Source organism: Micromesistius poutassou (genome assembly GCF_964030765.1).
Source record: "Micromesistius poutassou genome assembly, chromosome: 2".
In the NCBI taxonomy this organism is placed as follows: Eukaryota; Metazoa; Chordata; class Actinopteri; order Gadiformes; family Gadidae; genus Micromesistius; species Micromesistius poutassou.
The window spans coordinates 11413106-11437251 of record NC_140272.1 but is presented as its reverse complement, the minus strand read 5'-3'; the positions used below and the strand labels follow the sequence as shown (position 1 = coordinate 11437251).

The 24146-nt window shown below is 42.5% G+C and overlaps 1 protein-coding gene across 2 annotated transcripts in view; it reads right to left on the bottom strand.

Moving 5' to 3' along the window:
* The window catches only part of chchd6b (coiled-coil-helix-coiled-coil-helix domain containing 6b), a 79650-nt gene extending 55554 nt beyond the window's left edge, over positions 1-24096 (bottom strand). The window contains exons 1-5 of one of the 2 annotated variants that reach the window (XM_084463740.1): positions 23893-24096; positions 23080-23173; positions 22702-22741; positions 21521-21707; positions 3336-3356 (exon numbers count right to left, since the gene is read on the bottom strand). In XM_084463740.1, coding sequence (XP_084319866.1) covers positions 3336-3356; positions 21521-21707; positions 22702-22741; positions 23080-23173; positions 23893-23976 — 426 coding nt within the window. In that variant the 5' untranslated portion in view covers positions 23977-24096. The remainder of the gene's footprint in view (positions 1-3335; positions 3357-21520; positions 21708-22701; positions 22742-23079; positions 23174-23892) is intronic. The other variant, XM_084463741.1, reaches the window with a different exon arrangement.
* Positions 24097-24146: the final 50 nt, after the last annotated feature.

The window sequence follows — 24146 nt, the reverse complement described above, 5'->3', positions numbered from 1 at the left end:
AGGGGTCCGGACAGCTGTGTGCATTTCATTGGGAAATCTAAACACCATTTTCGAGAAATACTATCAGGATACGTGCGTTTTATTACATCCACACCTGGCCTTAAATGGGGTGGTGGGGAGGTAACATGCACAGACATTAAACTGAAATCCTTCTTTCATTGTTGTATTAATGGTGGCATCGGTTAAATGAAAGATGGTTGCTAAGCAGCAGCTCAGGGAGTTGCAAGCTAAGCAGAGCGCCATTGAGCTCAAACGATTAACTGAGGCAAACATAAATGACTGTATATCTCCTTACTTATTGGAGTAAAATGGCCACAGTAAAACTTGTTATTACGCGTTTAAGAATGTATATGTATTTGCCCATGTCATTAAGGCCTTATCGTTCTGTTTTCTTATGAACGTATATAATGCAAATGCAGTTGCATTGCACCACCACAATTTCACATATACATTTAACATTTATAAAAAGGATAGTTCCTATGCATGTGTCAGAACTTACATAGGCACGGGGCTGCAGAATCTTGTATGGTAAGGTTCAGGATGTTAGGATGTGATGAAGCGCTATAACGAATGAGCAGATAGGCTAAGGAATGGCCCAGGGCAGGCACAGCGGCAGGCAAGCAGAAAAAGAAGAAGAAGAAGAAATAGGAGGCAGGCATTAAAAAGAACAAGATTTCACTCTAAAAGAAATTGTAGTCAAGTTGGTAATGGCAATGATCCAGCAGGGATCATTGTCATTCTTGATACAGCACTACAGAATAAAAAGTCTGCAAAAAATAGTTGGTCAACAGGTTAAAAAAAAAAAAAAAGTAAAAAATATATATAACATGTAAAGAAATGTATGACAGACATGAAAATGAAGCACAATTGATGTAATCTGGCTGCAAGGAAATTAAGAGATGAGGCAGATCTGTAAACAGAGAAAAGGTAGAAAAAGATGAGAAGCACGATGCACATGTACGGCAGCAGCCTGCAAGAGTGTAATCAGTGGTTCCTGAGTAACAAGCACACACTCAGTCCGTCCTCCCACATATCACCCCCTTCATCAGTCCCCTCAGCCCTCTCTAAATCAGCTCATGTATTTAGCATCGGCTACACGGTACGTGAGACCACTACATGTGGACCCGCTGCCCATTGTAAGAGAAGAGAATATTCGTCGCGACCACTCGACGCGGACTGGTTGCCCACTGTGAGGGAGAATAAGTCATACGCTGTCGGAACTAAATATCGGGGATACTGAAAGTCAATTCACACCAGTTGAAATTGTAGCATATTTTTCCCCAAACAACAATTTTCAACTATTTAAACTACACACATCGCTGCGTTCAGAATTGCAAAGAATTGCTACAGCTAATAATATAATCCACAGGATTATACAAGAGCTCCGCTTGTACCACGGCGTCCCTCCCAATAAATACATGGTGGGGAAGTCAAGTGTCTGTGTCCACAGACAGATATCGGCAAAAGCTAAAGCTGGGACACATTGCGTTCTTGCCGCAGGAAAGTCTCGCAATGGTGTGCACAGGAACACGTGCAGTATGGATCATCACAGGTGAATGAGGAAAAGCTCCAGTCACACTGTATCCCTGAACTGTATCCCCCTTTATGATGGCCTTCTGGGTTCTATCTCTGGCAAAGTAAGATCATTTCCTTAACAAACAAACTTGTTGCTATTGTTGCAAATGAGTAAGAACAAAGTTTAAAACCCTAAACACAGGCAGGTATTTAGGTTGGTAAAAAGCTTGTTTTCCAGCCTTAATCCTGAACCAGAGATGGGACAGATGCAGCTGTTTATGAAATTGTCTGGTGTTTTAGCGTAGGTGCGGGGATAGCTGGGGGAGGGTCAGTGAGCGGGGTGGAGGGCATCCTCTGGAGCGCCTACATTATATGCACTATGCGTCTACCCGTGTTACCCATGTGCATTGATATGAGTTTCAGTCAATGCTCAACTGGGGAGCTGGCTACATTTTAGCACAGTGAAAGCCGACACGGCGGGCCTAACAGATGGCTATAACATAGACACTGTGACATGAATTGTCTTCCGCTAATGGAAATACAAAGTGAACCGTCCCTGGGCTAAGAATGTGCTGCGTGATTACAGAACCACTGGGCTCTGCAGAGACACTTTGGGTGGGAGAACACAATGGTAAATGGGGTATTATTCCACATCCAAGCCGCAGAATGTGTGTATTGTGTGCTATTGTGTGTAAGTGTCGATATACAATCCATGCTCCAATGCATAGACACAAAGCCGAAAATAAATGCCTGACCATACACGGACAAGATAAAAGCATGGCAGCAGTGTTTTAAGGAATAATGAGGAGTGATTGCTGGCGTCTGGTTGGGTATTACCGTGTGATAAGAATCACACATGCACTGCATAGCATGGACTTTGAGGACACTGTTTCTAATGGGAAGTGTGTCCACAGATGCGCACACACCGCGTGCATACGCACACACAAACAGGGCAGAAAACACATAAATCAAAGCATACACTCATGCAGGTCTCTGTCTCTATCTCACGTACACACACACACACACACACACACACACACACACACACACACACACACACACACACACACACACACACACACACACACACACACACACACACACACACACACACACACACACACACACACACACACACACACACACCTTCCCATGTCCCATCTAACTGTATCCAACTTAACAGGCAGACGTTCCCAGCGGTTCTTTCAGTGTTGGAGGCACATCTGCATACCGCATTCCCCACACATCCACCCTTCTTCTCTGCAGCAGCTGTTCCACACTTAAAGCCGTGTGTGTGTCTGCGTGTGCCCGTGGTGTGTGTTTGAAATTTAAAAAAAAGGGCGAGAGGAGAGAGCCGAGAGGGGGTAAGAAAGAGAGTATGTGTGCCTATATGTGCCTGTGTGTGTGTATGTGTGCCTGAGTGTGTGTGTGTGCGTGTGTGTGCGTGTGTGTGTGTGTGTGTATGCGCGGTACACGTAACAATCACCTCTGCCAGCAGCACAGATGATGTGTAATTTTCTAGCTGAATAGCTCCCAAAGTGTTGTTGTGTGGAATGGTGGCAGCCATGCTCTCACAGCCCCGCTTTAATGCACAACAAAAACATGACATTTAAATAGAGAGGGAGAGAGGGAGAGAGAGTGCAAAGGATAGAGACAGAGAGCAATAGGAAGGAGAGAGAGAGAGAGAGAGAGAGAGAGAGAGAGAGAGAGAGAGAGAGAGAGAGAGAGAGAGAGAGAGAGAGAGAGAGAGAGAGAGAGAGAGAGTTTCAACCAAAAAAAATACAAACATCATTGACACCTCCATTGGTAGTGCTGCTTACCCAAGCATCAAGTTCGGCTGGCTGGGGAGGAGAAGAGAAAGGAGACGGAGGAGGAGAAGAGGAGGGAGGTGCGTGAGAGGAGGAGGGGATGGTAACATATAGGAAAGGTGCAGGATAATGAGAAAAAAGAAAGGTGCAAAAACAGGAGAGCCACAGAGCACATATAACATAAAGGTGGAGAAGAAGGATAAAGATAGAAATGACACGTGTGGCAGGGAGGATGAAGGGAGCGGCAGAAGAGGAGGAGGAGGAGGAGGAGGGGCGAAAAACAAAGGAAAAAGATTATGGTGAAGGAAAGAGGAAAAGACAGCAGAAAACACATAGTTAGTGCAGCCAATCACAGTGCGTTGACAACATGTTTGTCTGTTTGGAGAACCCAAGGGAGGGGGGGCTAGGGTGGAGATCAAGGCTTCAGCAGAATGAGTTGAAACGTGGCCATATTCTTGTCATTGACATTGGAAAACGCTCAATGGATTGTGACTGATCGTGAATATTTTAACATCCAGCAGTCAATGTCCCAAATTATCCCAGTCACCTGAAGAAGCTAAGACTTGACTTTGATCACGATAAGGTAGCCTGGAAGTTCCACAGGTGTAGAGAAAAATCACATTGGAAATGTTTCACTCTTAATGTAATAATGTTACAGAACTGGAAGTAGTGGATGAGGTGTGACACACACACACACACACACACACACACACACACACACACACACACACACACACACACACACACACACACACACACACACACACACACACACACACACACACACACACGGGGATTATAGTGCATTGAAAAGTGCTATACAAATGCAATGATGAATTATTATAATTAATGTCTTTATGTAAACAGATGCTGATGACTCAACACCCATTGACTCTTTCAGAATGCAAGGCAAGGTTATACCCAGTGATATATCTGCGATACACTCAATCCTAAAGCAACGAAATGTGTTTATGTCCTCAGACACCCACGGACCCTCTGATTATATGTTCCAATAAGAAATTACCATTTCTTATTAGACCAAGAAGGAAAAACCGAGTCAACATGTTTAAGAAAATCTTGAAGGGAAAGAAAAACTAAATTTGTTGGCAGATCCTTTTATGAACAGCCCTTAAAAAGCTTGCTGCTCGAACAACACACACAAGAAGGGGTCCTGTGACAAGATGAATGGATTTATTTTATGCAACACTAAATACGATGCTAAGGTTTGGCTGTGTGATCTTGCTTGGGATGGCTGCATATATTTCTGTAGAAGTTTTTATGATCTGCTCTGAATTCCTTTCTCATCTTGTCCATTCGATGTGCGTTCATGGTGCTAAACCACAGCTACGATGTATTTAATTAATAATGAACGATTTAATTAAGCAAGATTGTATGTGTCTGAATACTGAAATAACTTGCAGCATTGAACATGTTAATGAGGAATGAATTCATTATAAAATAACAGGCACATTGAGGGACACACTAACTAATTGACCTTTTTCAAAATAAAAAGCTACATTGCTGACATCAATAGGCTTAGGTAATAGGCTTTGAGTAGCAAATACATAACATGAAGGCACTGAACACACGCAACTAACTAGTAGGGATCAGTGACAGTGTGTTTAACTCTTTATAAGAAGTTTTTATAAGAAATATTAAGTAAGTATTGAGGTATATCTGTAGTACATACTGATAGCTACAAATAGCAAAATTCTCATATTAAATTTCACCCTAAACATGATATATTGAATGCTATTATTAAAGTTTTACTCCGGACCAGAGTAAAATCTTGTGTTCATTTTAGTTACTCCAAGGGAGTAACTCAAACTCCCTTTACCCTGGTCAGAGGGGCATAAAAGGACGCTTTTGCTTCGTCAGAGCCAACTACATACTCAGCGTGTTCAGCTGTATAAAAATAAAACTCGGTGCATGTATACGAAAGCAAATGACAAAAAAAGGAGTTAAACCAGGGGTGATATTTGTACATTTTGGAGATGGAGAGAAATTAATAATGAAATTAATGTTACGCCGTCTGCTGTAGATCCTGGCGGGAGCTAGGATCACTGTGTGTTTTGTCGGTCTGTCTATTCTTTCCTGTTGTGGGCGGAGCTAGCTGACTGCAGTTTCTCCGGACTCCACCGTCTCCTACTCAACCATACACACCTGTGGATCATCATAATCAACAACTCCTGCTTATCAACCCCGGCGTCCCAACCATTCATCGCCAGATCGTCAAACAGTCTAGCTTGTATGTTGCGTTCTTGACTTCCATGTCTCTTTGTTCCTACTTTAAGGATTGACGGGTTCTAACCCTCTGCTTCCATCCAGATCTTCCCACTTCTGTGGCGCTGTCCTCCGACACCACTTTCCCCGTTCCACACCTAACCCGGCTGGACTTCCACATCAACCAGCCTCTGCTCATTTCACAGCAAATAAACATTTGGACTTTACAACCCTTGTCTGTTGTCGTACGTTTGAGCTTCCCCTCCCCTCGGGCTGTAGAGTTTTGCACTAATCTAACATGTTGGCTTTGGCTGCTGTTTTTTGAATGAGTGAGTGCTAACCACTGGGAGGGGCCACTTTAAGGCCAAAAGGGAAAGCAGCGTTCTTCCTATTATGCCAAGAAAATCCTAGCAGCTGATAGAGGAGCACATCTTCAACATTGTCTATTTAATGGTGTGTGAAATGTGCAGAGAATCATCTTTGTGTTCTCTTAAAAGGTGCTGTGTGTAGGATTTAGTGTTTTTTTCATTAATACACAGGATCAGATGTTATAATCCCTTGTGCCAAAATCCAAGGAAAACATATATTCAGAAGCCCCTGCCCAAACCAACCTTATAAGCACGCTGGCCACTAAGCTACCAACCAAAGGTGAAAAACACGAGACAAATGGCCCAACTAACAGCAGTAAATACAGCAGTATGCAGTAAGCAGAATTTCATTGGGGTTATCAAGTGGGCACCCTCTTTCACACATGTTACGTTAAGTTAGGCCCACAACACCTCCTGAGGGCTTAACAATGAAACCAGTGTCCTGGATTCACCCCCCTCAATGCTGCCACCACATTGCCACATTTAATGCATCTAAATACTCTCTTTCCTGCATCGTACCCTACCCCTACCCCTAACAAGCAATGAAGCAATGAAGCTAAATATTGCAACAAACTGAATAACCCCACCCCCTCACCTCGGCCTTTCCAACCACGTTGGAGAAGCTGCGGTAGCCTTTGTTGGTCTGTAAGGTACTAAATGACGTAATCACATAGGGCAGCATGGAGAAGCCAAGTGTCAAGTGAAAAGGTTCCTTGATAAATGTATGTATTGTATTTTGTTTATATAGTCTCTAAAATTACATAACTAAATGGTGGGCTCCATGCAAAAGGACCCACTCCCCCTTTGTAGATATGCTATCTCCATTTTTAAGTTAAAAGAAAACAAAAGGATGCTTATATTCATGGAATTATAGAATATTAACATACTTGAATGATGAATGAATATTATATTCCATTTCTGCCAAGTCTGTTCTGCTAGATATCACAATATGATACACACCTTACACACCAAGTAATAAACAACTTTGCATCCAATTAAATTAAGACAGAAATACGGAAAACATATGACAATAATATAACATATTGTTGACAAATATCGGTTGATCTCTTTGAACTGATCAATGGATCATTGGGGTCTCATACAATAGTATGTTCCTGCAATAACGGAGGCTGCAGTTCCAGGGCCGCACACCTTGAAGCGCATTTCTAGGAACCTTTTTTTTTTACGTGGCGCGTCTCTAGAGTGCAGTGACCTTGTGTTACATAAAATGAGGAAGCACATGAAAAGGCTGAGCTGCAGTTTAACTATTATTTTGCAACCTTTTTATTTGACCATATAAAATATACCAGTTAGGGTAGAACAGGTAGAACGAATCAACAACAATAAGAAAATCACAAAATCAATTGACAATTCTGATGGTGAATATTTTAAGATTCAGTCAAATGTTGTAATTAATATCTCCTAGGTCCCCCTTAAAAGAGCCTGCAGCATCAATGGCCCCAAGATCCTCTACTCATGAGCACGCAGCCTGTACATAATTATGAATGTATGGCACGGCATTGTTAAATACTTGATACTGATCTGTCAATAACATTTCAAAAGGTGTGATTTTTGACACCTCTGCTTTTAACAGTTCTTATGAATGAACATATGTCTATCAATACGCTACAAGTCCAACAATAACAACGGTTGTATACAACTATCGACCAGATGTTTATCTTACAAAGCAAAAACAATATGCTCAAAGCACCGCAGAGGCATATTTTAATGTCAGTTGATTGAGTCAATAAAAACATAATAAAGTTATAGATGAAATACAAGATAATATAATAAATAATATCTTATCCTCTAAGAGGATAGAGAGTATTTTTTCCTTGCATATATTCAAAGACATTTGAACTTAATTGGCCAATTAACTATGGCAGCATATTGTAGATGGCCTGTATGCGGTGTAAGAAAAATACCTATATATGTGTGTGTATATAGGTATATACCTGTGTGGGTGTGTACAGTATTTGTTTATGTGTGTCCACCGTGAACGCCACAAGGGAGGCTACATTTATGAAACATCTTAGTGTGTTATTAAAGCCATTTGACAAGAGAGGGTGTGCTTAACAAAAGCAAACAAGCATCACTGGAGTGCCAATAATTGCGGTAAAGAACACCCTCTTGTGTAATATTGCAATTATACCACAGATATAAAATAAAATCATTTTGTGGAGCAATTCACTCTCAAAACAAATCCCATTTTGTTAGTCGTATCCCGTTGTTAGTGGTCACATTGGTAGACTCCTATGCAACACAAATGATCATTTATAACTCCAGCCAAAAGGATGGACCTTTGTAACGTCATAGCAATGGAGGCGTTTTCTTGTCCCTGTTGTAGGGTCGGCCAGCATTCTTGAGCTAATGCTTTCTAGAGATCAGGTGCATTTCACATGCATTCTTAGGCTAGTATCGCCATGTTATGGGTTGAATCAACTGTGGAATAATGCTCTTGGTGATGAGGCATTTTCCATTTGAGCAAAGCTAGGTGGCTGTCGTACTTCTTTGATCACATTCTGAAGGTCTAGCTGACCAATCAGATTAGACACTTTTATTCTGAGCGACTTATGACATGTTCTTGCCCGAGGATTGGGGACAGTGCCGTCCAGCTGGGGGTCAAACATCTGATCCACTACACTATCCCTCCTGCTGCTGTTTGATGGATGTCTAGCATATAGTCACATATGGGGATCCAAGCAACTCCTGCATGGTGATGATACACACCAGTGTGCGGCCGTCTCAAGAATGACAACACATTGGGGTGTGAGTGGCCAGTCAAGCCAAATGCTCCCAACCCAGCAATAGATGGAGTGGATAGAGCTAATGTTAGCATGCCTTATAAAAACACCATTCAGTTAAATGATCTGACTCACACAGCCATTTTCCATGGTTTCTTTGATCGGGCGTGCGTGTGTGTATGTGCGTGTTTGTGTCAGACAAAGCCAACACCATCTGTTTAACCTCCCCACACTTCAGTTGATGCTTCTGACTGAGCGCATGTGAATGTGTGCGTGCAACTATTTGTATGCTTGGACCCCAACAGAGAGCTCACAGAAGTGCTGAAGGACCATTTACATGGTGATGTGCACTAGAATGTGCGGGTGAATGGAAACGGACACACACACACACACACACACACATTCCCCTGACTAGACAATACACACCCACACACTCATACGCGCAAACACACAAACACACACACACACACACACACACACACACAGGCAAGTTGTGTGTGTGTGTTTGTAACAAATCGTGTTCAACTAAGTTAAAGCCACAGCAAACCGGGCCCTGGACTGGTTCTGTTCTTACCGTCTTTCTCTAGGCTCATCCATCATCTTTAAGGCCAGTATCAACAGAGACATTTACATAATACAAACAAACGCAGCGGGTATCTAATAACCAGTATTGACTTGTTACTCAGATTCCAGGTGAGAACCAAGGACACAAGCTGACCATAGAACACCTGTTCTCTCCAAACACTCTTGTAGATATTCATGAGCGGTGAACTGGAGAACTGGAAACCGTTGTGGTTGCCATCATGAAGTTGTGTGATGTTGTGTTCTGGTCTACCTGCTGGTTCCCTGTGCCTCCTCCAGGACTGAGTGCTAAACCCTCCTGCTGTCACAACAAGGAGGACAGGACTGCCTGCTATCGCTACAGGAGCCAGTCATCCAGTCAACCTGCTCCTCTGGGACCCGGAATACAAAACAATCTGTTGCTAAAAGACTTGGATTGTTGACATTGGTGTGTGAGTGTACACTGGTATTGGTTGTACACTGACAGCATATGCCCAATAAAAAAAATCAATAGTCTACAAAAACAGCTGTATAAAACATATATTGGATATTAAGTCAAACCAATTTTCTGATGAAAGGCCAGATATCCAATGTGCAAAAATGACGACAGATTCTTTGTGATGACCCTAAAATAGTTTTTAAGCATTGAGAAAGTTGGAAAAAGCCAAATACATTTTTGCTTGGGGACATGAAGCCCATGCCATATCCACATGAGTATAACGTCTTCTGAATCCATACCATCTTTCCTATTGTCTAAACATCCACACCCAAATGTTTGATTCAGTTATTCTTCTCAGCTTGGCAACTATTGGGCTGTCCTTGCCCACCCACCTCCTATGCACAGATGTGCACGCACACAAACACACACACACAATTTCTCATCACTCTCAATCATCAATCTCTATCATCAATCAAACTCATTATTGCTTATTATATTTTAAAGCACCAAATTATGTTAAGCACTGAACTCTGCTTTATGAAACAGTACATAAAATAAATATTACATAATCCAAAAAGTCTATAATTGTATTCATAAATGTTGTTTATTAAACAATGCAATTAGGTATGTTCTGTATATTTAACTACTTGCTGTCTTTATTGATGTACTTTTTCACACACATGCAGAGCCGAGGCATCTAAATAGTCAATATTAGATATTGTCTGCATGGTTGGATCCTATTTGCTCTGGTTGTAGTGTGGGGGTCACCAGATGCACCAGTTTGGCGTTGCTTCACGCTTGATTTAGACTCGAAACCCCAGTGGTCCTGCAGCGTGCGAGGTCTGAGTGTGTGTGTGTGTGTGTGTGTGTGTGTGTGTGTGTGTGTGTGTGTGTGTGTGTGTGTGTGTGTGTGTGTGTGTGTGTGTGTGTGTGTGTGTGTGTGAGAGAGAAAAAGATAGTGCCACTGTGACATTGTGTGTGTGTGTGTGTGTGTGTGTCTCAGAGAAAAAGATAGTGCCACTGTGACATTGTGTGTGTGTGTGTGTGTGCTGCTGCTGTGTGTGTGTGTGTGCCTTTGTTGCGCTAAGAGGACAGGACCTTTGGTCTCAAACACCACCTCGCTCGGGAAGAAACGCTTCCTTGGAAATCAATTATGTAAATACTGGTTTATGCAAATGCCACATTTGAATAAATCTGTGTGTTTGGGGAGCAGAGGTTTTTGGCGTGGCTTTATACTTGGAACCATGGGCTGGGAAGGGCAAGTGCAGGAACGCGAGCGAGAACGACAGAGCGAGAGAAAATATATGTAGGTTTGGGATTAGGCCTGGCTATGTCATTGGCAGGCGGTTTGCACAGTCAAACTACTGGTTTGGCTTTGTAACAAGAGCGGGAGCGAGGGCAGGAGAGTGATAGCGGAGCACAGGAAGACAGATGAGAGAGACGGGGGAAATGAATAGAGAGCTAATGTGCTGACAGCTTCCTCACATCGGATCTCCAAGGGTACGGCCTGAGTTCAGCACATTCATCATGGGGTTCCAGTGTGGCGCGCCATGGGTACGGCATGGAACCGTACCCATGACACACCGGAGAACCACTGCATACTCACACACACACACACACACACACACACACACACACACACACACACACACACACACACACACACACACACACACACACACACACACACACACTGGAGAACCACTGCATACTCACACAAACACACACACACTGGAGAACCACTGCATACTCTCACACACACACACACACACACACACACACACACACTGGAGAACCACTGCATACTCACACACACACACTGGAGAATCACTGCATACTAACACACACACATACACACTGGAGAACCACTGCATACTCACACACACACACACACACTGGAGAACCACTCCATACTCACACACAGTCACATACACACTGGAGAACCACTCCATACTCACACACAGTCACATACACACTGGAGAACCACTGCATACTCACACACAGTCACATACATACACACCGGTGAACCACTCACACACAGTCACTTACATACACACCGGAGAACCACTGAATACTCGCACGCACACACACACACACACACACACCTCTTTGGCTTGTGGTTGTCTAAATGTAAATAGCTCACATTCTTCAATAGATACTACAGCGAAGATACAACAGAACATCCCTGAATGTCACCAGAGGCAGAAGCTTCTGGAGCCTGAGGACCTCCGCAGGAACACACCTAACTGTGAGCTTGGTTCAACTATTTTGTTGTTTCACGTTAAAATATGTTGGATTGATAGCCCGGTGGGCTGTCAAGCAAACTTGAACACAACATATATATTTTAATATTTTACTCTCATAAACCTACAGGAAGGCTTGTTATACACGACAAATACATAGTAGCCTTTAAAGCACAAAATATATCTGGAGCATATATTTTTATGTATTATTTATTAATTTGTTGATTTTTAGATCATTTTATCTGGTTTTTAATATATCTAAATTATGCTGGTAAGTTTTAAATGTCCTATTTGGGATTAGCACTGGATCACTTTAACTATTTCACCTATGTGACTGTCCCATTTGTGTTTGTGTGTATGCAATGTCTGAAACCGTGTAACGGAAGCCCACTTTTAAACTGCAAAACAAGGTTACCTACGGGTATAAATAAAGTAACCTGAACCTGAAATCCAGCCTTGTAGCAGCCGTTTCAAAGTGAACCAGATGGATGTGTTACCCTTAACACTTTAGTAAGGCTTTCTTCACTGGGTCCTGCCAGTCGGGCTACTAATCAACACAGTTAGAATAAAGGCTTGTGTCTTTAGGACCCTTATGGAGCGGCACAGACTAAAAGGGGTCAGTGCTGGCGAGGGCCTGGGAGGGAGCAACAGTCAAACAGGTTAAGTCTCTCCGCAGTAAGAGAAACGAACATCACACTTCATTTACACAAACCCATACTGTGCTGATGACATTTCCTTCACACCCACACCAAGTGCACACAGACTCATGAACCCACACATAAGTTAATTCACACACAAACACAGACTCGCACGCACACATACCCCAACACCGACACACACAGAAATCCCCAGAGGCCATGTATTGGTTAGCGTAGCTGTTTGCTCATTAAAAGTGTGTTCTCCTCTCATAGCTGGGGGAAGCTAAATGAATTAGCACTTCATCACCAGGCTGCTAACCCACTGCAGACTGGCGGGGAGACAGACTGAGAGTGTGATGGCATTTAAAGGTGTGGCAGTGGTGGGAAAAGCTGGGAGTGGATGCTGGAAGGAGAAAGGAGGCAGACAGAGTAATCCCAGTCTGAGTAGAAACAGGCTGCAAAATTAATTCGGTCCCAATCGCAGTACACCAGCATCAGGCGAAAATACAAGGTGAATTTAAAAGAAATCACTCGACAATGTTGCAAGTAAACAGAGCGCGTAAAGTGGTCCATCAGAGGATATGAAAAGGCTTTTCTGATGAGTGGGAAATTATGTTGAATATTGAAAAATATTCTCTGGTTAAATTGTTTAGCCCTCCATCAAGAAATTTTTCAAAGAGGATTTTCATCTTGGCTACCTAAATACTCCCACTTGGTTACTCTGAACACCTTGATAGGGCTCTGCTGATGAGCCCAAACAAACACAAACAAATCGGGAAAACTCTATATTACGGCTGTGTGATTTATAACCTTTCAGACGATGAAGCAGAGTTCCCAATGAGAACATTGAGCAATAGCGTTGCACAGCGTTTTCAACACATCAAACACCATCGCCATATGTTCGTTGTGGACGTAGCACAATCTAATTTGCGGGTGAAATGTGTCAAATTTGCATATCAATGGTGGAGTTCCTTGTAAATGCATATATTTTAATAAATAGGGTCTACCATTTCCCGCCTGAAATTAAAAGAAAATTCACACCTGCATATTTAACCTTTACTCAGACAGGCATGTTTAACAATTGACTTTATTTCACGTGTTTAATTCGGTATGTTTGATTCCCTTTATGGGAGAAATCCATGGCTGCCATATCGGGTGGACAATAACTGTCAGCCAGGTGGTCCTCCATCTTGATGCATAACCATTGGGAGCGCTGTTCCTCTCCGATGCATTTAGCCTTTATTCCCTCCCCTAACACACCACACGCACAATCACACAAACCCACCATCCCTCACACACCACACATACACAAACACACATACATGCTCAAGACACACACACATAATCTATTTTTCTTATTGTTCTTCAAACAATTACATTCTCCTTGAACTGGTCTATGCTCTGCTCATCAGTAATTACTGCTCCTCACAAAGCTGTGGGAGGGGTGGGTAGGTGTGGGTGAACGCACGTGCTGCTCAGAGAGACGGACGCGGCTGTCATGCTTTAACATGCAGAAAAGCTTTCATGATTCTGATTACCGCTGATGAGCGGATAAATATGGTTAAGATTGTGTGAATGTGTGTTTGACACCTATTTCAAGTTCACTGTTGAGTGTGTGCGTGTATCGGGGTGTTACTGTGTGCATATACATGTATGTGCGTGCGTTTATAATATATGCTGTGTGCGTATGGGCTCGGTGTGTCTGCAGGTATGTCACATCCGAAGACTTAAAAGCCGTCTATGGCGAGAGAGCTGACATTCACCCACTACATTTCAAGATGATCCACCCTATCTCCTTTCCCATCTCCCTTGTTGCTGTCTCTCTTTCTCACTCCCTCACCCCTCTCTGTCTGTCTCCCTCTCTCTTGTCTACAACTCCTCCAGCTTCCTCCTCTCTGTGCATGCCGTGCTGTTCCCCGTCCACATTAGATGCATCGCTTCCTCTTCTCCTCTAGCTCTGTCTTTGGCTAACAAGGAGCGTTAGCCATCTAGCTCAGCTGGCAGGTTGTCATGATTCAGACTTTGTAATCCATTAGCATGCTGCGCTCAGGGGAGTGTGTTTCCCTGCCTCTCAGCTCCTACAGACTCCTCCTGTCCAAATCCCCACGCTAGCTAGCTAGCGTAGTGTTGCCATATGCCGGCTGCCCCGGCAGCTTCCTGCTTTAATGACAGCATCACTCCGATCCTCCGTCGCAGGTGTTCCCTGCGAGAATGACAATGACATGCTGCCCCTAAGTGCTGGGAGACTCACACATACATACACCCACACCCACACACCATTTATGTACACAAACAAAAAGAAGCACATGTCTTGGCCACAAAGCACTCAATTACCGATTAAAGCAAGGTATACTTTATGTCTATCTTGCTGAACTGAAAATAACAACCAGCCAACAAAATTCTATTAGTGCATGTGTCGATGCTTTATGGCTGAGACACAAAGTCACTAAAAATCTGGAAAAGCTGCACCATAGTGCAGATTCTTAGACTGAGGCCACACCTTGGTAAGCAGGGGACAAGCTCACAATTGTATTCCAACGGTTTCGTCATTATTGTTTCACTAGCTAATTTCAAATGTGCTTTAATCAACCTGAATATTGCCTTAGGGATCAAAAGGGTAATGACTTATCTCATCCAAGTAAACGTGTGTGTGTGGGCGTGCGTGTGGGCGTGCGTGTGGGCGTGCGTGCGTGCATGCGTGCGCTCTTGGGTCTGACTTCCACACTGGGTTTCATCACCCTTCTTTGGATCCAGTTAAGAGCAGTGCTCTGGCACTACAAATACAAATTCATGGCTACATTTACATTCACCCCCCCCCCCCCCCCAATATAAACATGAGAGAGAGAGAGACAGAGAGAGAGACACACACACAGAGAGAGAGACAGAGAGAGAGCGAGAGAGCGAGCAAGCAGGAGCGAGATAGACAGAGAGAGAGCGAGAGAGTGAGCAAGCAGGAGCAAGATAGACAGAAAGGGGGAGAGAGAAGGGGAGAGAGAGAGAGAGAGAGAGAGAGAGAGAGAGAGACAGAGACAGAGACAGAGACAGAGACAGAGACAGAGACAGACAGAGAGAGAGAAGCGGCAGAAGATTGTGCTCAGCACATGTTGCTGTGCAGAGTAGCTATCAATTCTGCTTCATGGTCCTCAATTCACAAAACACACTTCAACACTGCCATCTGGTGGCCACAAAAATATAAACTACCAATTATTTGATCCGGAGAATGGGACAAGCATGGTGAATGATGATGAGGTATGTCAGTGGAGGATGCAATATAGCACCGACACAACACAGATGCTGCAGTTTAAATGGGGGTTACCTCTTCCACTATTTTCAAAAAGTGAGCGGTTCTGTTTGAACCCAATCTGGTGATTTCACCTGTCAACCTTGTGACTGTGCAGAGACAGAGCAGAGCAGTACAAGCACCAGGTGAACCACTGGTATGCTTGAAATTGTTGGGTTCAATGTTACTGGTACAATAAACAACATAAAAACAGGTCTAAACATCTAAACACATGTTTGGTAGCATCTTTACTGGTGTCTGTTCCCCCATGTCAAGTTCATAACAGTTGACCCCGTTTTTTTCCCCACATTGGAGGAGATCTGAACAAAAGTTCATATTTGGATTTAGTGCGGCAGAAGCAGACGATAACCTACAGCTCGAGACTGTACCACATTGAGTGTCAAAAGCCTATTACTCTCTCCTGCCAAGGCTGTGACTGAAACTCAATTACTCAGAACAGATGCTGGTTCCTCCTGTGCGTGAGTGTGATTGCTGTTTGGCATTATGAGAAGCCGTGCACTCTATACGTGTTTATTTGCAGCGCAGATGACACCTCGGAGGTGCAGAGAATAGAGAAGGTGAATAAAAGGAACGCAGGAGGTGCTAATGAAAGAGGGACTATAAAAATAAGGCAGTAATGTGCTAATGTAAGGCGTCTTCCTTGACTTAACTTGAGGTGTGTAAATCTGTAGCTAATGTAAGGTGTCTTCCTTGACTTAACTTGAGGTGTGTACAGCATCTTCAGGCAACAGTATTAACAGGCGGGTTGTTTTTAGAGAACACATGCTGGAGGGAAGGTTACAATTAATATTAGTGTGGTTGGAGAATTTTATTTGTGGGTGATGAGGTATTCCTATTGGAATCCTGCACACTAGCACGCGGGCTACTGGTCTAGGTGACTAAAACTAAACTATTTTCTTCAGGAATTATAAAGTCACTTGAATCTCATTCCCTTAACCTGACGGTACCTTATCGCAACCAACACCATCCACCCAGGGATATACCACTACCGCTGGAGACGGGTTTGCTCCGCACCTCATCAAACTCTGACCTTCAATCACATACCCACAACCTCACCCCAACAACACACACGCAACCTGACCTTCATCCCACCACATAAACAAAACCTCATCCCAACACTGGCACAAAAACAACAACTTACACTGAATGATGCCTTCTTTACCCCAAGTATACAAACAGTGTGTGTGTGTGTGTGTGTGTGTGTGTGTGTGTGTGTGTAATAAATACAGCATGATCTACTATATAACTAATTTTTATTTTTTTTCTCTCACTTTGAACGCTGCATAAAAAGGAGGATTTGACTCTATAATGACGTGGATATGGTACAGAAGGAGGGCTAAGATGCAGAGCTTTACACCCTAAAAGCTGGAAGTAAGGATCCTGTTGGGCTCAAACCAAGAAAACAGCAAAGCTAACAGGCAAACCCCACCTGCAAGAGATTGGAAAATAGTGCCAGAATCAAATTTCCTGCTACTTCAATTTACAAAAATGTGAACCATCGCAACATGCCAATTTTCCCAAGATGCTCTTGACTGTAGAGGACTTGTGAAACGGGGTAGAGGCAAAGCAAGGAACAATTAAAGATCAACAAAATGTGCAAAAACGTAATGAGAAAGCAATGGCAAGCTGCATGCCAGAGCACGCACACGCAAGCACCCACACACACAAAAGAGGCTAAATTGACTGTCGCTGTCAGTAAAAGGGAGAAAACAAGGCTTGGAAGGAACGTGTGCGCTCACCAGGTCTCATGGCGGCAATGCAACATCATTAAACGCTGGGAGTTGCGTCAGTGAAAGCCAAGCCAACGGCTTCATTCAATATTCATTACAGCAAGCTAGCGCACTAAGAAGACACTGCAGCGAGCAGGGCTTGCTAAGAAGACGCTGCGGGGCAGATCAATTGGGAGAATGAAAAACATGAGGTAGGGGGAGACGCCCAGACAAGACTGACAGCGAGCAGGGGTCCACCTGGTGTTCGTTTTAGTGGAGAGAGAGAGAGAGAGAGAGAGAGAGAGAGAGAGAGAGAGAGAGAGAGAGAGAGAGAGAGAGAGAGAGAGAGAGAGAGAGAGAGAGAGAGAGAGAGAGAGAGAGAGAGAGAGAGAGAATGCTGAAAGTGACAGGGGTCGTGATCGACTGCAAATTGAGTGTCCACTGTGGAGCTTTGTGCATCAACGTTAGCGTCAGCGCCGATGATGTCGCTGTGGCGGTTGACTCACACACACACACACACACACACACACACACACAACACAGCTGAATGATGTCACCCCCCCGGAAATGTATTATTTCCCACAGCAAACATTCCCCCTGCACACAGATAAACTCTGAGAAACCCTGTCAACCCCACCCGTTGAGGACTTGATGATTCTAATAAATTAGTAGCCCAGATATCGCTTCTCTCTTATGCCATTAATCATTTACTTAAAACCTATGGGAGTATTTCAACAAAATACACTACATTCAGCCTTTACAATGCAGTAGGTGGACATGAACAAGATAATTACTTCATGGCCTTCCATTAATTATAAATCATTATAGAAAGCCTATGAACAAATCCCCCTCTCATTTGTCTACTTAGGAGATTAAGATTAAACATTACAGTAAGAAACATACAGCATACAGGGGTTTAGTAAATTAGTAATATTTCATAGATAATTTGTGATAATTCAACGATAATATAAATAAATTGTCAAGCCTGCTGTTCCAAGGTAGAAGCACACATAAATCTCCCTTAAGAGGTGAATTAAGTAGAACTAGTCGTCTAATCTTACTCTATAATATGAATAATTAATTAGATTGGTGTTCTGGAATTCAGGATGTGTGTTAACAAGGTGAACATGTGAAGCTATGTTGAGGCAATTTTGCTTAAAAATCCATCTCACATGTCTGCAGATAATCATAATTTGATGCTACAATATTCAATACAACAATTTCAACATTTGAATCACCTCCCTCAAGAATTGCATTATGTAAATTTAGCATTTTATAAGAACATTTCCATAAAACCATCCAATAATGAGAACCTTTGGTAAGAATGCAGCAATCACATCATTTTCCAACAAGCTTAGCTGACCTTTGCGCTGAATTTATACATAATGTGAATATCTATAATCACACCAACCGAAAACTTTGCACATTTATTTGAATGTTATCTAAAAATAGCCATTGAATGAGTTGCCTATTAATCAGGAGCATTTCCATAGACGGTGGTTTATTTAGTGCGACTTTTGTTTGATTACAGTCAGCTGCTATGCTGTGATGATTATGTGTGTGTGAATGTGAAGGAACACAGCAGGCATATTCAAAACCAGCATGGGGTCTGGTCAAAAGCAGGTTATGTCAGTGCAATAAGTTGAAATATGGGTTGTTGGTAGAGTTTTCTGAGTGCTCCTACTGTGTGTCAACTATATCAGGGAGTTCAATGAGCATCAGTGGTCTACAGTCGTTTTTAAACTTAAAATGAAAGCAAGGGTTTTAAGATGGGGTTAAGGATACTTTACCAGTTGTAGAATAATGAAACTCTTGTGTGGACTACAATAGTAATATATTTTTTTAGGAATTTGTATTGCAAATCAATCAAATCAATCGAGTCAAGCGCTGGACTCCACATAATGGAAAAGGAGAGTTGGCAAAATACACAACACACAACGACACACACAACAAATGTAATCTTGAATCTACACGCTTGTGCCTTGGGCATGTGTGTTGGTTGGAACACAGTGTGAAAACCCTGCTGTAAAATGATTTATTTTACACTGCAGGTTGTAGCATGGATATATGTGTACTGATAAGGACAACCGTGGCAGGGACTGGTCCTCTGATAGGATGGTCTGCAAAATGTTAGATAAGGTTTTAAGCTAACGCAAGCTTCTCTGGAGCAGAGCAGACATTGGTTGAAGACTCTTAATCTGACCAGTAGAGGCTGCTGTTTACTTGCATATATATTTATATTTGATGTACTATACAACATGGGTCTTTAGGGGACCCGTGGGTGGCTTGTAACATATATTTATAAAGTCGTATTAATGGATTAATATAGCCAGCTTGGATGCTTAGTTGTAAGACATGATATAGAATAATTAAAATGATATTATATTGTCAAATACATTCATAAGTCACATGTGAGACAATTACTTTATTTAAATGTTTTTTACTATGGAGGTGCTCCCTGGTACTAAACATTGACTTGAAATTGGAATTTGGGTGAAACCCGGTGGTAAGGTGACCGAAATAATAGGTTCATATTTTGAGGACCACCTGCAGTATCTCCCCGGACTGCAGTTGGTCCTCAAAATGTTTAGAAATGCAATTGAATGCAGTCACCAATTATTGATGTCACCCTACCACCGGGTTTCATTCCAAATTCCACTTTTACATTAATATCAACCGGAGGTCCGTGACCGGCAAAAGAACGCTGCTGTACAACATAATTGAGACAGCGGTGTGAAATAGAGATGCGTGTAATACATTATGTATTAACAGACGCTTCCAAATCTGACAGGCAGCCATTTCTGAACTAGGCTATTGCGATGCATTTGATATGCTTATCCTTTATACATATGATACACATTAACAATAATACACCTATTAATTGACATATGATTGGCATTATCATAAACTCACATGAATGTATTTGTCTTTGTCTGACATAGTGAGGTATGAATAGTAGAAAAGAAAAACACAACAAATCCTACTTTTTAAATGGGCTCTCTATGAACAGCTAAACTCTTTTGATATGGTTTCTATGTTTCTATTTTAAGTACTAAATGCATCCCAGAATGTTTCCCAAACACTTACAACGGTGTTGTCGATTGCATGTTGCCAACAGAAGGATAAATGTTTCATGGAGCCAGCACTGGGCTCGCAGGGATAAGATAACAGGCCAAAGCTAATCCAGAAATAACTCTTAACTCAATGAGAGCCGGGCCCTACAGCTACTCCGCTAACCACACACTTTGTCACAGCAAGCTCATATAGGATTACAACTAACTACTACTATAACTAAACATAAATATGTTTGTAATGCTGTAGGAAAGCATTTGTCAAGTACAAATTAATGAATGAAGCCCATTACCCCAGGGCTCCACTGAAAATACTGCATCGCATCAGATTTCACAGGGAGTGTCTCATAACACTTATTTATACATTGAAAAACGACCATGTACAAAAAGTTATGCCATGATTGATTAGTGAAAGAGGTGGGGAGCTGACAGATTTACCATGGAGGGCATCAACGGCTCAGCCATTTTTTGTTTGGACGGAGCCATCAGATGCACCGATTATGGTGCTGCATTGGCACTGATGGCCCCGGTGGAGCTGAGGAGTTAGTATGCCGACCAAGGGTCGTACAGTGGGAACCCAAGCAAAGTTTCGGACCGTGGAACACCGTCTGACAGCAGAGAGTTGAAACATCAATGTTTGAGGTCGGAAAAGTTTTTGCAATACAAATAGAGATCATCTACCTCACATAGCACAGAGTTCAACTTGGAAAATTTGGAACATTTTGAGTTGGACTGGATCAGAATCACCAAGGTTCCCTTCCCATGACTTCTGCATGAACCGCAGCTCCATTATGCTAAGGTGTAATCAGGGACAAAGAAGAGAGCAGTCTAACTAGTGTCTCTCTAGTGGAGGCGAGCGTTACAACACCTTGTTCCAGTGTGACTGTTTGAATGACTCACCAGTATCTTGGCCTTTTCCAGCTCTTCATGGGTTCTGCTCTGCTCCATGATCATGGTGGAGGTTACGTCGCCGTGGCCCTGGCATGCTCCTCCCACAGCAGCAAGAGCAGCAGCAGAGTCCCTCTCCTTCTCCCTCTGAGCCAGTCTGGCCAGCTGCTCCTGGACTAGGGCCTGCTCCTGCTCAAACCTCCAGGGAAACACAGTTGACTTAAAACTTTAAACTGAAAGAAAATAAAACCATACAAAAATGGTCAAACCGAGTCACAGTAAGGGCAACCTATGAACGACGTGTAGAAAATAATTGCTCCAGATTTTTTCCAAGATTCCACATCTCTTAATAAAACATGAAACGCTTAAAAAAAAAACTCACTGCAAAACACACAGTAAGAGAAGTGTACAGGCTCTAATAAAGAGTATACCGTTTTTCTAATAGGGTATTAAGCACAACCTTGCATAAACTTATTTCACCCTCTGGCTGCTCCAAGTATTACAAACGAGTCTGAGGGATTTAAGAAAGCCATTTGTCAGTTACACAGAATTATGGTGTGAGTGACCTTAGAATAACATGAATGGCCGTGTGTAAGTAAATACCCTGCAGTGGACATAATAAACCACCGGTGTTAACAGGCCGTACATTCCAGTGTATACATGCATGTCGTTTATTCATTCCACCACTAGACTCCATAGTACCACCATGTGACTGTTACATTATGAACATGTCAGCACCACTAGGCCTGTTGAACTTGGGTAGGTCAGGTCCAATTAAACAGGTTGAAAAACAATCTTTATATCGTTATATTGTTTATTTCAAATGGTGTTTATATAAAAGTTGTTTACATCACTGTAAATGTGTTGAAATTATTAGGAGGAAAAAGGGTGTATGATTATATATAATCATACACACTTTAGTTGATATATATATATATATATATATATATATATATCAACTGGAGTTATTTTTAGTATCCTCCCTCTATGTGTGTGCCACACACACATTTGATCTTTTCTGGGCTAGAAAATATAATAATTGTATATTGTATGTGTATATTATAAAATAAACCTTTTGGTTTGATGGCTATATACGGTATGTTAAACTTTGTGTGTGTGTGTGTGTGTGTGTGTGAGATGATGGTGAAGGCTATACTTGGTCATTCAGATAATGCCTTATAATGTCAACTTACTTCTTGCACATTTCCTCTTGTATTTCAGCAACTGAAGGACCTAAAAAACAAAGTTTGATATTAATCTATAGATAATGAAGTGGCACTAAAAACCTATGATCAGTTAATGCATACAATGCTCAAAGACAAAGCAGCTAAATCATACGAATCAAAAATAAAAACAAAACAAAAAACAAAAACGGACAAAAATGTGATGATACCACTATGATTGTGTTTATGTAGGCATACTCAAAATACACATTGTAAAAACCTAATAGCCTAATGTTTCATTTTAGAATATAAATTGTTTGTTGATCTATAAACATATACGGTTGAGCAGCACCAAATGGGGGGAGGGGGGGGGAGGAGTTCATCCAACTCTGGCTAGGTAGTACATACTTGGGGCTGGTTTCTGCTGGTCTGGGTGAGGGGGTGGTCTCTTGCCTTCAGAGGCTTGGGCCTCCCTCATCCGCCGCAGCACTTCATCTGACAGCTGGGCGCGCAGAGGAAAACGGAGAATACACACAAGACACAGATGCTGTTCTTTCCATTGCGTAGGCTACTGTAGGCTACCCACATCCGGCGCAATTAGGGAAAAGAGAGCCCAAATCATCGTAACGTTAGGACAGTTCTCTATCCCGATCAGCCTCTGTGCGATGGGATAGGCTAGGTCAATTGAATCAACATGCTTTATGCAATTGCAGGTGGATACAATGTTATTACATCATATTATTTATTAAGGATATATTTGTATCTCATGGATTTGGTGCCGTTAACCGTAGGCCTACGTGTAATAAGCAGCACTTTCACTTTAGTCGGGTAATAATAATTATGCTTGTATTAGTTACAGTACAACCACTAAAAATCCTAAATCCTTACATGATATCACTAGGGCGAGAATATCCACGTTACATTGTTGACAGTCTTATTATCGGCTCGCGTGTCATCGTGTCTGCAGACAGTGGTCGGTATGTCGCGGTGTGTCAATGTACCGAGGAGGCTTACACGTTTAGACAAACCCCTCACTTGAGGAAAGTAGCTACATGCAAGCTTCCCACTTATAACACAATGACAGTATTATTATCATTTTCGCGTGAGGGTTAGGGTTTTTAAACGCCCATTTAAGAAACCGCTCGTGGTGCCGTTAATCAGTCCCACGTCGTATGACATTGTAATATACCTTGCCCGCGAACTTTGTCAATAGTGAATTACCTTCACTCCTTCAATGACTGTGACCTTCTCCTCTTCGTCCAGACCAAAGGACACTTTCCGCGACGCGCTTCCATTGCCCCCCATGACGGTGCGCCTATTTCGCTTCGGCTGTCAAGATGAGAGCCCCTATGTAGACATATAGCCTATTGTGGAGCTAAAAGCAAAAGCGACCTAGGTCGCTACATTCACCTACCGGCGTGTAGAATACGCCAATAAAGGTCAGTCGAGGATAAACAGTAATCACACACATCATA